Source organism: Astatotilapia calliptera, unplaced genomic scaffold, assembly GCF_900246225.1.
Source record: "Astatotilapia calliptera unplaced genomic scaffold, fAstCal1.2 U_scaffold_9, whole genome shotgun sequence".
In the NCBI taxonomy this organism is placed as follows: domain Eukaryota; kingdom Metazoa; phylum Chordata; class Actinopteri; order Cichliformes; family Cichlidae; genus Astatotilapia; species Astatotilapia calliptera.
Genome location: NW_020535833.1, coordinates 590228 through 606547, shown reverse-complemented (window position 1 = coordinate 606547; position 16320 = coordinate 590228). Strand labels below are relative to the sequence as shown.

The 16320-nt window shown below is 38.6% G+C and overlaps 1 protein-coding gene across 1 annotated transcript; it reads left to right on the top strand.

Moving 5' to 3' along the window:
* Positions 1 to 1600: 1600 nt before the first annotated feature.
* LOC113018474 (NLR family CARD domain-containing protein 3-like) lies at positions 1601 to 13058 on the top strand. The gene is made up of 9 exons (XM_026161539.1): positions 1601 to 1656; positions 1881 to 1994; positions 2656 to 2769; positions 5700 to 5812; positions 5975 to 7748; positions 9261 to 9431; positions 10936 to 11109; positions 11662 to 11696; positions 12163 to 13058. The coding sequence occupies exons 2-8, from the start codon at positions 1921 to 1923 to the stop codon at positions 11681 to 11683; spliced, it is 2442 nt and encodes an 813-aa protein (XP_026017324.1). The 5' UTR covers positions 1601 to 1656; positions 1881 to 1920; the 3' UTR covers positions 11684 to 11696; positions 12163 to 13058.
* Positions 13059 to 16320: the final 3262 nt, after the last annotated feature.

The following is a 16320-nucleotide window of genomic DNA, read 5'->3' as shown; positions in this document are numbered from 1 at the left end:
GACAACGTTCCTTTAAACTGTGTTAAAAGTCATTGTGGTTTTGATTTGACGTATGTATGTATTCTGTCTGTGACGTATGAAGGGGCGTCGTTAATTCAAACCCTGATGCTATAAAAATCTATGTATGCTTTGATTAAGTTGAAGATTAATTCCTGTCTGCATACAGAGTGGTCTTCCCACGCGTGTATTCATTAAAATCAATTGTTTGACCAAGATCTTCTGGACCTGGTTGTTTGTACTCTCCTTCCTCAATTATGTGAACCTTAACAAGGCCTATGTCTATGTTTGGATTATATTCATGTTTGTGGCTTTAAAACACACTGATGTGTCGGGTCCTTTGCCCGCAGCCAGAAATCCACCTGGCAAAGCAGCAGCTCGGTACTCTGTGAATAAAAGGCAGGAGATCACTAGCTGGACAATAAAACACAGGAATATTCCTCCACTGAATTGGTTTTGTTACCTGTCCACAAGTTCGTGTCACACCCTAATAAATGTGGGTCAGTGGCAATGAAGTCCACTATACCGTTCTCACGGGAGCAATGTTTCCCACCTACAAGGGTGCAAATAACTGTAAACCTCTGCCAACAGCCAGAGCTCAAGTGGTACATTTTTGTGTAACCTACCGTTCTAACAGAAGTTTAGGGGAGGGGACGCGTATCAGACTTTCATAGTTAAGAAACACCAACTTGCCCAACTCGGACCAAGCGCTCGCAGCTTCAGGTTTGCAAAGGAATACCCAATTGCCCACACCTGCGCTTATGAAAAGAGCAAAGACCAGCTCCGCCCACCAGGGGCGGTCCCAAGTCTCCAGGTCTCACCTGTCACATATTTATTTTCAGTTGGATTTTATTTTATTTTATTTAATAAAACAATAGTAAAACACTATGGATGGAGGTCTGAGGACTGTGATTGAAAATAAATTGAGTTCAACTGACTGGTGTGTAGGTCTATGTCTATGTTTGGATTATATTCATGTTTGTGGCTTTTAAGCAAATACATAACACTTCAAAAAGCCAATCTGTGTCTCACACCAGGAATGTAGTCATACAACTTCCTTTGGAGAAGGGAGGGACTGCTCTCTTTGGGTAACAAGGAAACAAAGTATTTGAAACAAAGTCCGGACTCTGTTTTTACAAAGCAGGAGGACGAAAACAAGGTGAGTTTTTTTGTGCATTAATGTGTTGTCAGAATGATTGGTTCCTGAATGGAAATAAGATATGAGTGTTTCTCAAGTTTGAACAAAAACTCTAAAAGCTCTTTTGGTCCATTTTGGTACTTGAGTTTGTGACACTAAAAATAAATATGACACAAAAAATTAACTTTTGGTCAAATTGATGGACAGGACATCGTCATTCTTTTTCTGCCTCTCTGCTGTCTCTATGCAATGGAGGGTCTACTGGGTTTATTGTAGACTTGAATGTGTGTATCTCTGTTTGTTTATTTCTGTGTTGTATTTCCTGTTCTGCAAGTCATGGGTTTCTATATTTCTATGTTGAGGATTTTTGTCCCACACTCGCAGTCAGTGTTGCTGATTTTGCTCAAACTCTCTAAAGGTGTGAAGGAGTTTCCAGCATCCAGCAGTATGTCCATGAAGAATGATAATTCTGGAGATTATCCTCCTCTCTTCAGTCATGAACCTATCCACTCAGGCACAAAGTAAGATACTGTTTCTGTGAGTTCTACTTCAGTAGATCCAATGATAAAAATTTTTATATTACACATTTAGTATTTTACCAGTTTATTTCAAGGATTTGTGATTCCAGATGAATGAAAAAAACTGTTCCAAAAAAACAAACAAAAAACCCTAAAAGAAAACCAAACTAAAAAAATATTAACTAGGGATTCAAAATCAGTTTAAAAAAATGAGTTTGTGTTTCCAGACATCAGCAATACAGAACAGAGTTTCCAGGATCCAGCTCCATGTCCATGAAGAGTGACAACTCTAGAAATTATCCTCCATTCTTCAGTCATGAACCTGGAACCTCAGGCACAACGTAAGAGTTTGCTTCTGCAGTAAACTGAACTGAAGATGATTTTGGATTTTACAGTCTTTCATATTATTTTAAAGGGGTTTGTGGGAGTGGAGTCACTGAATTATCATTAACCCCCTCAGGAGCAGGTTAAGTTTGAAATTATGAATCAGTATATATAAAATGACTGCTTTTGGAAGAAGTATTGCTCTTGAAATTAAAGACACCGTTCTCTAATGATCAAGGTCCTCCACTTCTGTCCTCCATGATTATTTTCAGAATAGGTTAAATTTTATTAACATATCAGCTGGTTTCAAGTCACTCTGAATAAAACTCTTAACCATCTCACAGCTTCACTTAAGTTTTTATGTTTGTTTTCCCACACTTCTACTCACACAGCAGCTGTGTTGCTCTTAGTCTTTACTATGTGTTTTGCCTGTTTTTTTTTCTTTTTTTGTCCTTGAAATTTTGTAATTTTTTCTTTCCTTGTAAAATAACTGTTTTCATAGAGTACACTTATATAGCAACCCAAAACCATTTACGTGAACATGCTGGTACAGTAGTTTTGAGAACATCCAGTGCTTCGCCCCTATGAAATTGACACTAAGAGAGAAGCTTCTTAATGGCCAACAGAAGGAACATGCACATCAACAGTGGTGTTGTCATTCCATGTTTTTATTTCCAGACGTCAGCAACGGAATGGAGAGTTTCCAGGATCCAGCTCCATGTCCATGAAGAGTGACAACTCTAGAAATTATCCTCCATTCTTCAGTCATGAACCTGGAACCTCAGGCAAAATGTAAGAGACTGCTTCTGCAGTAAACTAAACTGAAGAGGAGTTCAGATTTTATAGTCTTTAATATTTATTTTACATGGTGTCAGCTCTTCCTATTACAATGCATAGTGGTATTTTTCTGCAGGTAATTTGTGTAGCAATTTAAATAAAAAAGTATAGATAATGGCTCATTTCCTAAGACAATCTTCAAGTGTTTTTTTTCCAAAACACACTTTCTGTAGGAGTATTCACTGACTATGTCTTTTGGTGTTGAGTAATATAGCTTCGTTTTTAGCCGACTTCACAGTATGGTCTCTTCACCAGTCTCTCCTGTACTTTTCTGCCCAGTCTTTCAGATGTTTTGTTACTCCCCATTTATGAATAAAGATTCTTCCATTAAATGTAATAAATTTAAATGAAAACTAAATATACAATTTTTTAAAGATCTATGTAAAATGTTCTGTGATTTGGGGAAGAAAAGGCTAAAATTTATACTAGCTTGTTTCTAGTCTTTGTATTTGCAAGTTTCAACCAGCTCACATATTCATATAAAGTTGTTTTTTTCAGCTCAATTTCCACTGACACAGCAATTGTGTTGCTGTCATTCTGCATTATGTTTCAACCTCCTAATATTTTTCCTATGAACTTTTGTAGTTTTATCTTCCTTCATACTCCATTCCCTACACCACACCTTTCGTGTGAATGAGTTTGTAACATCGACTGAAGAACCCTGATTTAGCATAGCAACTTGGTTAACCAGCTTTGCATGAGTACTCATTGTGCTTACCAATGTAAGGATTAGCGAATGCAGGCGAAGGAAAGATATCTTCAATTTATAATAGAATAAAACTATACAGCAGAGGTGGGACCAAGTCATTGTTTTGCAAGTCTCAAGTAAGTCTCAAGTCTTTATGCTCAAGTCTCAAGTCAAGTCTCAAGTAATGTCAGGCAAGTCAGAGTCGAGTCTCAAGTCACTGGTGTAAAAGTCCGAGTCAAGTCACAAGTCTGAAACTTTGAATTTCAAGTCCTTTCGAGTCTTTAAAAAAAACAAACGAAAAAAATAATGTTGCAGTTATATGCTAAATGTAAATATTAGACCATGTAATTTTAAAATCTGTGTTTTTCTCAACACATACAAAATAGTGAACTTAGAAAATATACACAAATTGTGAAATTGCACCTCTTTAAAATGCAGCTCAATTAAACTTAGCTCCAAGAATAATTTTCACCGACAGTTCTGAGATACGCTGCATGTTATTCTTGGATGCGGTTGTAGGACCAGCTTTAAAATCGCATGACAAAAATATCATACACATTAAAAAAACTGTATCACCAACGTAGCCTGGAAAACATTTGCTAGTTAGATGAAGTCAGCTATCTCATCCTAGCATATTTATATGCATATTTATAATTATACGGTTCTTGGAGTGAGTGCATACACTCATGAAGTTTAGTAACTTCCGGTCACTGCAACAAGCCCAGGTACAGTTTACCGACGGATGGGTGCAGGACCTTGAAATGCACCGTGTAGAACGAAAGACCATCGTACGTATCATAAGTTTACCAGTCTCACAAATCGTCTTCATAAATACACATTCCTTAACCGTTTATTAATAGGACCTTTGAGCTCAACGGTAATTAATTAGTAGTGGAAATAATTTCTGGTAGCATCACAGAAATGTAGCAGTGACAATAATATTGTATGCTGTAATCGTACTGGGCAATTAGTGATACAAAAAACCTGTTTTATCCTGTGAATAAAAGTATATGTTTTTGTCAATGTACCATAATAACAGAAGCGAAACGCAATATTGTGTAAGGACAATTCACTATTTATACACAATAAATAAAGGAGCATAGCGCGACAATTTCTGTTCAGCGCCAGACTTGCTTGTAACCTATATCACCAATTATGTTAAGAAAAATGACGTATTAACTACAACAGCAGACTGACCTTTGTGTAAATGCTTGGAGCAGACTAACATGTGAGCTGGAGGGTTCTGGGACGTTATATTTGATCTTTGAATGGCTGCAATCCAGTCGCCTCTTTGTTACTTCGGAAACATGGTTTGAACAATTTCTCTTCCACGACGTAATCCGATAACAACCGATCTCTTTACCCGTCGGCTTCCCGTGGCTGTCATGTGACCGGCTATTGCAGTTAATAATACAACAGCTTCTTGACATTTTTGTGTTTCTTTTTATCGCTGTGTGACTGATTTTAATTGAAAGCCTGCGTGCGCTAGTACCGCTTGCCACGAGTTCCCAGAATCCTTTGCGGTTCTACCCGTGAATGATGTCACATTTTCAATCTCTATATAATATGCATGTTAAATTTTATATTTGGGGTGAAATATCAAGTCTTTTCAAGTAAACCGGTTCAAGTCCAATTCAAGTCCCAAGTCATTGGTGTAAAAGTCCAAGTCAAGTCACAAGTCTTAGAACATTTTTTCAAGTCAAGTCTAAAGTCATAAAATTAATGACTCGAGTCTGACTCGAGTCCAAGTCATGTGACTCGAGTCCACACCTCTGCTATACAGAAATCAAAACTAATGAAAATCAACTAAAGATTCAAAGTGATTTAAAAGAATAGTCCTAGGTACTTCAAACATCAAGTAAAATACTATTTGTCCAGAACTGAGCTGGTGGTCAGATCTCACCACAAAGAATTATTTTTTTGCCTTTTTTTTAACTAATTAATTTCACATTTGCCTCAAAGTTTATATTATTTCTGGAATTGGCAAAAAAAAAAAAAAGTGATTTCCACAATAAACTACAACAAACCTTCTGGAGTTCAAAGATGAGAAGAAATTAAACATACTTAGGGAAACAGACTAGGTGTACAGTGAGAGAAATAAAGATTTTTCTGGAAGCCAGTGCCACTAATAAACTTAGATATTTCTTTACTTTACTGCTTTTATTCGGTCAGAATAAATGGTTCTTGGTGTCCACAGAGAAAGAAAAAGGGCAGAGTTGCTGCCCTACTGTGCTTCGTGTCATGAAGTCCTGAAGGATTCATCAAGAAACTCCTCATGTCCCCAGTGTGGAGAAAGGTCCAGAATCAGAGGTAATCTGCAGACAGCCAGTCAGAGAAGCTGTGTACAAAGAAAGACCTGACATCTTTCTGCTAATGAACTCATTTTTGGAAAACTGGACTTCCTATTGTTTTGCTAAGACATTAAAGAGTTTTCTTGCTCTTTATTTTTCTTGTTTTTCTCACTGTCAACAGATCTGCGTCTGCAGAAAGTTTCTGATGCACTAAAGGTCAATCTGAGGAGAAGATGTGAACGAGTAACTGAAGGACCTGAAAAATCAGGAAGTGGAACCCTCCTCCACAGGATCTACACTGAGCTCTATATCATAGAGGGACAGAATAAAGAATTTTGCTTCCAACATGAGGTGTGGCAGGTGGAAAGCACCTGTAAGAAGATCCCCTGTGAAACACCAATCAGCTGCCAGGACATATTTAAAACCTTTCCTGACCAACAGAGACCCATCAGAGTGGTTCTGACATATGGTGTTGCTGGCATTGGAAAAACCTTCTTGGTGCAGAAGTTCACTCTGGACTGGGCAGAGGGCTTAGAAAACCAACACATCAGTGTGGTGGTTCTGCTTTCATTCAGAGAGCTGAACTTGGTCAGAGATGAGCAGTACAGTCTCCTGGAGCTGATCCATGATTTCTATCCAACATTACAGAGCGTCACAGCAGAGACGCTCACTGTGTGTAATCTTTTGTTCATCTTTGATGGCCTGGATGAAAGCAGACTTTTGTTAAATTTCAACAACAGGAAGCTTGTGTCTGATGTCACACAGAAGTCAACCATCAGTGAGCTGCTGACAAATCTCATCGAGGGGAATCTGCTTCCCTCTGCTCTCATCTGGATAACTTCCCGACCCGCAGCAGCCAGTCAGATTCCTCCTAAATGTGTTGACAGGATGACAGAAGTTCGAGGCTTCACTGATACTCAGAAGGAGGAGTACTTCAGGAGAAGATTCAGAGATGAAGCATTCTCCAGCAGAATTATCTCCCACTTGAAAACATCCAGGAGCCTTTACATCATGTGTGGAATCCCAGTCTACTGCTGGATCACTGCTACAGTTCTGGAGCACATGTTGACTACAGAGGAGAGAGCAGAGCTGCCCAAGACCCTGACTGACATGTACTCACACTTCCTGCTGGTTCAGACAAAGAAAAAGCACAAGTACCATACGGGGAAAGAGATGAGACGAATAGAGCTCAGCAGTGCTGACAGGGAGGTTCTTCTGAAGCTGGGGAAGCTAGCATTTGAACATCTGCAGAAAAAGAACATCCTGTTCTACCAAGAAGACTTGGAGCAGTGTGGTCTGGGTGTGACAGAGGCCTCGGTGTACTCAGGAGTTTGTACAGAGATCTTCAAAAGAGAGTCTGTGATCTTCCAGAAACCAGTTTACTGCTTTGTTCATCTGAGCATTCAGGAGTTTCTGGCTGCAGTCTACATGTTCCACTGTTACACCAACAGGAAGACAGAGGTGCTGCAGGACTTCCTGAGTGAGGACATCTCATCTCTGGAAGATTTTCTGATAAGAGCCATGGAGAAATTCTTCCTAATAGAGAACGGCCACCTGGAACTGTTTATTCGCTTCCTTCATGGCCTCTCCTTGAAGTCCAACCAGAGACTCTTAAGAGGTTTGCTGGGTCAGACAAAGAGCAGTCCACAAACCATCCAGAGAGTCATCAACAACCTGAAGGAGATTAAAACTTATGACAAGTGTCCTAACAGAACTATCAACATTTTCCACTGTCTAATGGAGATGAATGATCTCTCAGTACATCAGGAGATCCAAGACTTCCTGAAGTCACAGAACAAATCAAAGAAGGAACTATCTGGAATTCAGTGCTCGGGTCTGGCATATATGTTTCTCGTGTCAGATGTTTTGGATGAGTTGGACCTGGTGAACTACAATACATCACAGGAGGGACGGCAAAGACTAATTGCAGCTGTGAAGAACTGCAGAAAGGCTCGGTGAGTCCAGATGTGAATAACATTATAAATCACTGTACATTAGTAGGTTAGTTCTTAAATTATTCTGACTAAAACCTACTTGTTATTCTTATTACACTGTTCCAGTGATTCATCAGAGACATGAGATATCAGTTGTGGGGTGGTACAGAATAACTGTGACATATGACTGTTTTGTAAATACTTGTACAAAAAAAAAAAACACTTAAAGAATTGCCCGAATTTTAATATAAATAGTAATGTATACTTTCTTTCCTTTCTAAATTTGCACATGGGTTTTTGAACTTCATGATTTATTTTTCCATTTCAAGGTCTAGAAATAGTTCAATAAACACGTTTCTGGTTTTCACCATTAAAAAACTTACTTTTTAACCTCACAGATTTTTTGTTTTTTGTTTGGGATTTTAGGTCCAATATATTAACACTGTCATGGGCCGTGGTGCGCGGGCACGAAAGGATCCAGGCGCAGACTCCGAGCTAACAGAAAGACACTTTATTGAAACAACGAAAGGCGACCCGTGGAAATTAGAGAGCAAAACAGAAACTAAAAACCCGGGGAAACAATGACACGAGGAAGCCGGGATCGGGACGGCGGGGGGCTGCAATAGAAAGGGGAGATGATTACTAGGGAGCCAGGAAGCGGGGAAAACATATCAGGACTGAGTTAGAGTAGGGGCTTACGATAGAACGGGACCGTGGGAGGTCGGGAGGGAAGTGTGGCAGTCCGTGGGGGCAGGAAGTCCGTGGGAATGGCGAGTGGGCCAGGTGAGCACCGCGAGATCCAGTTGAGCCGGAGGACAGGCAGGTAGCAGACGCCGAGTAGAAACCTGGACAGAAGTAGGCAGGTTAAACAAAGTTCCAAGCAGAAGAGAATGCACACTTTTCGTGGCAGTCTGGTTACCACTGTGGGGATGACTAACGGACTGGCGTGGAGCATCCGTCAGCGCCGGATTAAGTGGATCTCCATGTAATCACCGTGATGGAGAGCAGGTGTGCTGGTGATGGCCCAGCCCGGGGGTGTGGCTACCCGAGCATCACGCATTCCACAGACACAGGACCACGGACCATGACAAACACTGTATTTCAAAGTGGAAAAAAAAAAAAAACTGTCTGTAAGGTCAGACATCTGAGGTTGTGTTGAAAAAAACTGTGTCCACTTAAAGTAAGCTAAATCATTTTTAAGGTAATAAAAAGGAAAAATCAAAAGTAGTCAGAAACATCCAGTTAAACCTTGACCACATAAGGTTAAGGAGTTGGTGCTAGATCACATTACACTGGATAACCACGTGGAAGCCTGACTGGAACCCTTTGTCTGCACATTAAATCAAAATAAAAAATAAAAAATTTGTGGGTCTGACAGAGACTGAGGTAATTAACTTTTTGTGTCAAACAAACACATCAGTGGAAACACTGATGTGAAGAGAAAGTGTCCAGTTGTTTTTTGACGAGTGCATGAAGTAAACATAATGTGACTTTTTCATAATGACATATGTTCTAACACATACGTCAACACAGACTTCATGATGTTTGGCTCTCAGAGAACCACTGTAAAACTCTGACCTCAGCTCTGATGTCCAACCCCTCCCATCTGAGAGAGCTGCACCTGAGTTCAATCAACCTGGAGGATTCAGCAGAGACACTGTTTGCTAGTCTTGGGCAACCAAACTGCAGACTGGAGACACTCAGGTCAGTTAACTGAATCTGTTGTTATTTCTCAAGGTCTTTCAATAGTTTTAACTACAAAGTTCAAACTATACCCATAACTATAAACTATAAAAGCACTTATAATAATGGAAAACTCTACACTAAGGTACAGCAATGTAATAATCTTCACCTCAACATTGCACCAGTAAGTAACCTGGGTCAGTTGGTGTCCTAAGTGGGACAACTGGAAATGTGAAGGGGACAATGTGGGTAAGACAAAGACCAGAGTTTAGAGCAGCTGACTAATAGCCTGCAGGTTGCTGAGTTGAGTGCTGTTACATAGCTAATGACATTGTAAACTTCATAAACAGGAGAAGTGTGCTTTTAAGCACAGTAGGGCTATTCAGCATGGATACTAAGTAAAGAAAATCCCAGGGTAAATGAAGTGATAAAGTTTCGCAACCCTTGCACTTGTTGAAGAACTCAAATTTGGATGCTTCATTCAATCTATTAAATCCACTTTCAGAATCAGATTGATGAAGTGAACATTGATATCACATATATATTTTAATGTTCTTAAAGCATGGATTCTCTATGACATTTTAGGCTGTGCAAACTGTATGTTTTGTTATTATTTTTTATTTGTGCTAAAAAAATTATCACAATGGGAAAAAACATAATTTAAAACCAGTATGGAGAACTTTTTTGTGTGTTCTTTTTCTTTTGATCTATTTACCAGTTTTATGTTATAGGAGTCTTGAAATTATTGTGAATCTTGTCAAAAAATGCTATGAGTGGCTGGCAATTCTCTCGCTATGGACAAAACACAAAAGCAATTCTAGCCAATTGGAGTTTGGTTATTTATAATCAGTCTAGAGAGGTGATTGTGCTGCTGAATGTTGCAAGTTGTTGCACTTAGCATTAATCCATTTGCTAAAGTCTGTAAATTAGATGCTTACTTGATGTTGTAAGCTTGTGTAATAAGTCTCTAGAAGCATTTGGTCCATCTGCAAATCAAATGCTTCTACTTGTCAGATTAAAACACAGAGGAGATCGGGCTTTTGCTGTGACTGCTCTGAAACTGTGGAATAAACGACCATTACATATCCCAACCTCCCCAACACGGATACTTTTAAAACACGCCTAAAGATCCATTTTTACTTCTTGGCTTTCAAGTCGGTTTGAGGCTGTCATTATTTTATTCTTATAATTTTCTTATCCTTGACTTTACTTTCTTTTTAAATTTTATCTGATTATTCAGTTGTACAGTACTTTGGTCAACAGTTGTTGTTTTTAAAGTAATATATAAATAAATTTGATTTGATAATAAAAAACAGTATTTAATCCAACATGCGATTAATGTGTTGGGATGAATAGGTGTTTGGATGGTATGCTGATAACTGGATGATATATGCAGGAGACTGACGTGATGATAATCATGTATTATGTTCAAAAAAACTAATTCATTAGGACATAATAATACTAAGCTTAGAACATCAGATTACATTACCAATTATTTTTTCTACATGTTCTAATCTTTATTCAGATTTGAGAATTGCAGTTTGTCAGAGATCAGCTGTGCTGCTCTGGTCCGGGCTCTGAAGTCCAACCCCCCCTATCTGAAACATGTGGCTCTAATAGGAGACAACCTGCAGGAATCAGGAATGAAACAACTGTGTGATTACCTGGAGAGTCCACACTGTAGACTGGAGACCTTAAGGTCAGTTAACTCCACAACTGAGGAACGAAAAACATTTCTTTAAATTTTGTTTATCAGTGTGACTATCATTCATTCTGAGTCTGCAGAGCAAACAAAGCAAAAGACTAAGGAAAACATGGTGCACATTAAACATTATTCACAGCATTAAGAATCTAATAATGCTGAATTGCACATTTAAAACCTAGGGATCATCAAAATTCAAGCCCGTTCAGATCCCTGTTGGCATGCATTTCACAAGGGCTATGGTTATGTGCTGGAAATTTTATTTGTAACACATTCATAATAGCAAGCTGCTCACTTCTTACTGGACCCACACCTCCCACAAGTTACATAGAGAGACACTGGCTGATCAGTAACAGTTTAACACAAAAAGTGAGTTAATTTCAAAGGCAAATCCTGCTAGTGTCTTTGTATATAGTCCTTTTTAATATTATTTGTTTAGTATTACTTCTTTTTCTGCATCTTTTCTGGACAAGGCTGTCATATAACAAAGGTTTAACATTTCATTTTCTTGCAAGCTTTTCTTGATCCTATCACACTGTGTTCCTACAGGCTGACCTCTACTTTGCTTTAGATGCTGTACTGGGGTGAGTATTGCTCAGATCTTTTAGTGGGATTAATTTATGTATTTTCACTTTCATAGTAATTTTAGGATAACTCTTTTTAATTATAAATATCATTCCAAGGTCTAATATATAATTGATACCTTGCATTAGTGTGGATGTTTTTTTTCTGCACAAAGCTTTCGAAGACTGGTTTTCTTTGATGGATCTATGCAAGATTTCACTATTTGGTGAATATAACTCAAAAGACTCCATTCTCTTCATTAATTGGTAATTGCTTCTATTGGTATTAGTGAGTTTTCAGTCTGCATTGACTGTAGTTGTTTAAATCCTTCTTTTTGGTGTTCTCAAAAATGTTATTTTCAATGATGATGTTTTAAATGCACCCCATCAGTGTGTGAATAAAAATACAGTAAAACTTTTGGTGTCCTTTAAGGAAGTGAAGAGTACGCAACAATCATTTTAAGACAAATCTTTTACTTTTGAACAGATCGAGGCACGCAGTGACGTCTGCAGAGGGATTCTTTAAGTCAAAGACTGACTCTACCCAGACTTCCTGAATCTGTTCCAGAAGGAACAAAGACAGTGTGGCCTTAACTTCAGTGTCAAGCTTTGACTTATTGATACGCGTTTGAGAAACTACTGAAATTCTCTTCAGTGGATGGATTACAAGACAGGGGGGAAATACTTTGACCCCAGACTGTGCCAGTGTCATTTTCACTTCAGCTGCTGCTGTTTGCCTTTACTTTCTGGATGACTCTAATAACTCCAGTGGATGTGTCAATACTGGCATACTCACATTCCTAGAAATAAGGACTGTGCCTTGAAGAGTCATTAAACTTTGGATTAAGTGCTGGAATATGTTATTTGCACTACTGATCACTTATTTTTTGCCTCTCTCCTGAGTTGAATGTTGCTTTTGAAGTACTATGGCTGCTCTTTAACTGGTCTTGGAGCTAAAAGCCAGGCATTGCTTGGCCAGTCCTACTTTATTATTTTGCTATGGAACTTTGTAGTAATTTTAATGTTGCATGTTTATGGTGTTCTCTAGAGCTCCAGCAGTGTGTTTTTCAGTGCTGTGTTATATTACAGTTCAATCAAGTTTGTGTCATGTTGAAGTGGCAATTCAGTTTTGTAATCGTGCAACAAAGAGAAAATACAGGTACTTGGTTAAAGAAGTATTGTGCAGTAAAAAATAAAGTATTCACACCACTTAAGTTGTTCTACATTTTGCCATGTTAGCCTGGGGCAGTAGGGTGGTTAGCATTATTATCTTACAGAAGGTCTATCATGTCATGTGACCCTTCTTGTCTGGAGTTTGCGTGTTTCTCCCACAGTCAAAAGATTTGCAATTAGTGGGGCTCGGTTTATTGGTGTGAATGTAAGTGTGAATGGTTGTCTGTGTTAGCCATGCAACAGACTGGCGATGTAGCCAGGGTGTACCCTGCCTTTCACCCCAATGCAGCTGGGATAGGCCCTGTGCAATGCTGATTATGATAAGTGGAAGAGAATGGATCAATGTAATCCTGTCTACAATTACAACTACTTCGTAGCTAGATTTGTGCTGTGACATACACTGTCAAACATGGGAACCTATCAAATCATTATAAATCACACCATTTCTAATAAACTGAATTTACCACAAGTGGACTCCAAGTTGTAGGAACAGCTGGCAGGTGATCACCAGAAACAGGGTGCAGCTGAGCTCAATTCTGAGTGTCATGGTAAAAACTGTAAATACTTCAATACAATTCAATACATGTTTTATTTTAGGAACACACACACATACATACATGTGCAACAATTTCATGAATGTTTTTGCTTGAATTTTTTCTCCCGTTGTCAATAGTGTGTAGAATTGTAAGGTGAAAAATGAATTCAGTGGAACAGAAGGAAATCCATCACTAAATCTTTTTTGCGGTAATGAGGCATTCAGGACTCTCTGCAGATTATTTTAACTGTGGACTTGAGCAAAATCAACAGAGGAAACTCACTTGATGTTAAATATCTCTGCTCTGAACTTAAACTTTTTGTGTTCACTCGACCAAGACTAAAAGGAAGCTGGCTACACTACACAGCTGCTCTGAAAGGACTGCAGTCCCTGCTGATCTTTATACTGGATTTCCTACATCAGGAGCTGCTCTGAGAACAGCTCCACTGTCACACAGTGCAGAGTCCAGCATCATCCCCTTTGTGTCACTCAGAATCTGACAAAGGGTCAAACAAATCGATGTATGCGGACTGCTCTGCTGCTGCTCTGTCCTTCTCACACTCTTTGTAGACACACTGCGACTCCTCCACACCTTCTCCTTCACACCCATATCCTCTACCTCTATTTTTACTTCATCTTTTAATTCAATTAAATATTCCAAAGCCAGAATGATTCTGCAGATTATTTCTATTCATGACACAACAACATATACAATCATGTAAAGAACGCAAAAGTGCTTCACTGTCTGTGAACTATTGTAAAAGCGGCAGTTACTACTGCATTGCTTTGTGTTGCAGCACCACCCTGTGGAATGATAACAAATTTCAGTTGTTTTTTACTGAAACTGCAATAGATAGATAGACCAATTCCACAAGAATTAAATAAAACATATACATATGGTTAAAGTCAGAGTTTTCTTCGTAATTGTGATTGACTCAAAGGTTTCTTAAAGGTGCCAGTTACCTCTCTTCACAGAGAAGTCGATCAAAAGATATGAACAACAACATGTGTTTGTCCCACATAACACATATATTAAAACAAAACAAAACTAAACACACAAATAAAAAAGCACATTTCACATATTTTCAGAAAGACTGAAACTAGTCAGCATGTGGCTAAAATGCAGCCTGTCCCTACCTCTAAGTGGCAATTTGTTAGAAATCAGCAGGTTTTACAGTTGCAGCTCCTTTGCTGTAACTTCTAGTTTCACCAGTAGGGGGCGTTTTTATTTTTTTATTTTTTTATTCCATTTCACGCTATATGGTAGGGTGACAATATTTTGATTTCTAAAAAAAAGAAGACACTTGGCCCAGTCATGAAGAACTCTGTGTCCTCTGGATTCCCATATACTTGTTTGGCGTTCACCTAGGGACCAATTTTGACCCGAGGACACCACAAGGGGTTTACAGGGTGCCTTCTTTGTGCGGTTAATGGACGGTGAAATGAAAGAAATGTCATATAGGCTTTTACATGTCAACAAGGGAAAAATAAACCTTAAAAACCTCTGGAATTAAATAAGGGCACAGAAATAAGATCTCATCTGTATGAGAAAAATTACCAGTACCAAGACTGTACGGGGGAAATTTCTTTTGCAGTTCGTTTGAAAAGCTGCAGTTGCGCTTTGGTAACCTTTCAAACATCATCAGGCGTGCTGCACATGCTGTCTGTCCCGTCTGTAAGCGAAGAACAACCACTCACAAAGCAGCTGCTCGGGGATGATGTCACACATATGGGTCCTCTGCAGACCAATAGGAAAACCCTGACATTTTCATTAAACATGTATGATTTAATTTCTTTTATTAAATCCTACATGTTAAATTTAAACATTGTGTGAATATTTGCTTAGTCATTCTCACGAAGCACTAAAGTTCTCAGACAAGATCTGGGCTCTGTGCCACTGTTGAATTCCCCGCCTGTACAAACAATGACAGCACATAAGCAGACACACACACGCACACACACAAAATCATTAGATTTGTCAGAAGATCAGGTATTAGAACCATTTCATTACATTAACTGTATTTCTCAGTCATCATCACTCAAACTTTGATTTAAGTTTGATTAATAATACAAAATGATTTATTAGTAGCAAAAGCAGATATAGACTCTGTCATTTTAAACATAAAAGTCTGGATTTCAAACCCTTTTAGCCTGCAATGAGAATTAACCTGGTGAGAATTCAATCCTCCACGTCTCTAAATAAGAGGTCGACCTTGTTGTCAACATTTATGCTCATACACAGTGCTTATATTGCTGAATGTGTCAAAGTAATTTGTAATTGCATTTCTAAGAAAGTAAACGTAAGTTATGGTGTGTGACAGAAATGTTTGCAGTTACAACACATCTACACTGTTGATACAAAACCATGAATCCACTGTTAGGCGAGCTAGAGTTTGTACCGCTCTACTATGTACTATGTGCTATTGGAGCGCACTAATGTTGCCTGCATGGTACAGCTGAGATGTAATTATTTTCTGAAGTTATCTAACAACAGTTCCTACAGTCACAGGTTTGCATAGTTAAAACTGAGCTCATGATCATGTGAACAGATCATAAAGTGTTCTCAGTCTCATCTTCTTCGCAGTGAATCATGAAGTGGACCTAAAGTTACTTACAGTTAGTGGTGGTCTGTTTGAAGCTGATGGTGACAAAAAAAAAGGCAAAACAAAAGATTTGTAGTGTACTTTAAGCAATGCATTATACATATAAATAATAATGTGATATTATAGCAAAACTCACCTCCCCATTGGAACAGCACAAGAATATTTCAAAGCTTGAACTGTGCTGTACATTATTAAACTTAAAGTGTGTGTGTGGTTTTTGTTTAATTCTATATTATTTTTTATCTATTCTGCAAACATCAAGAAGTTATAATCAAAGAGACCAAACCATCGCCTCTTTGCTTCCTACCCTCAAGTACATTCTCACAGCTGTTAC

Excerpts from the sequence above, each read along its gene's own strand:
- LOC113018474 (XM_026161539.1), top strand. The coding sequence starts at position 1,921 with ATGTCCATGAAGAGTGACAACTCTAGAAATTATCCTCCATTCTTCAGT. Across the intron at positions 1,995-2,655 it reads CCTGGAACCTCAGGCACAAC|ACGTCAGCAACGGAATGGAG; the intron begins GTAAGAGTTTGC and ends TTTTATTTCCAG. Across the intron at positions 11,110-11,661 it reads TGTAGACTGGAGACCTTAAG|GCTGACCTCTACTTTGCTTT; the intron begins GTCAGTTAACTC and ends GTGTTCCTACAG.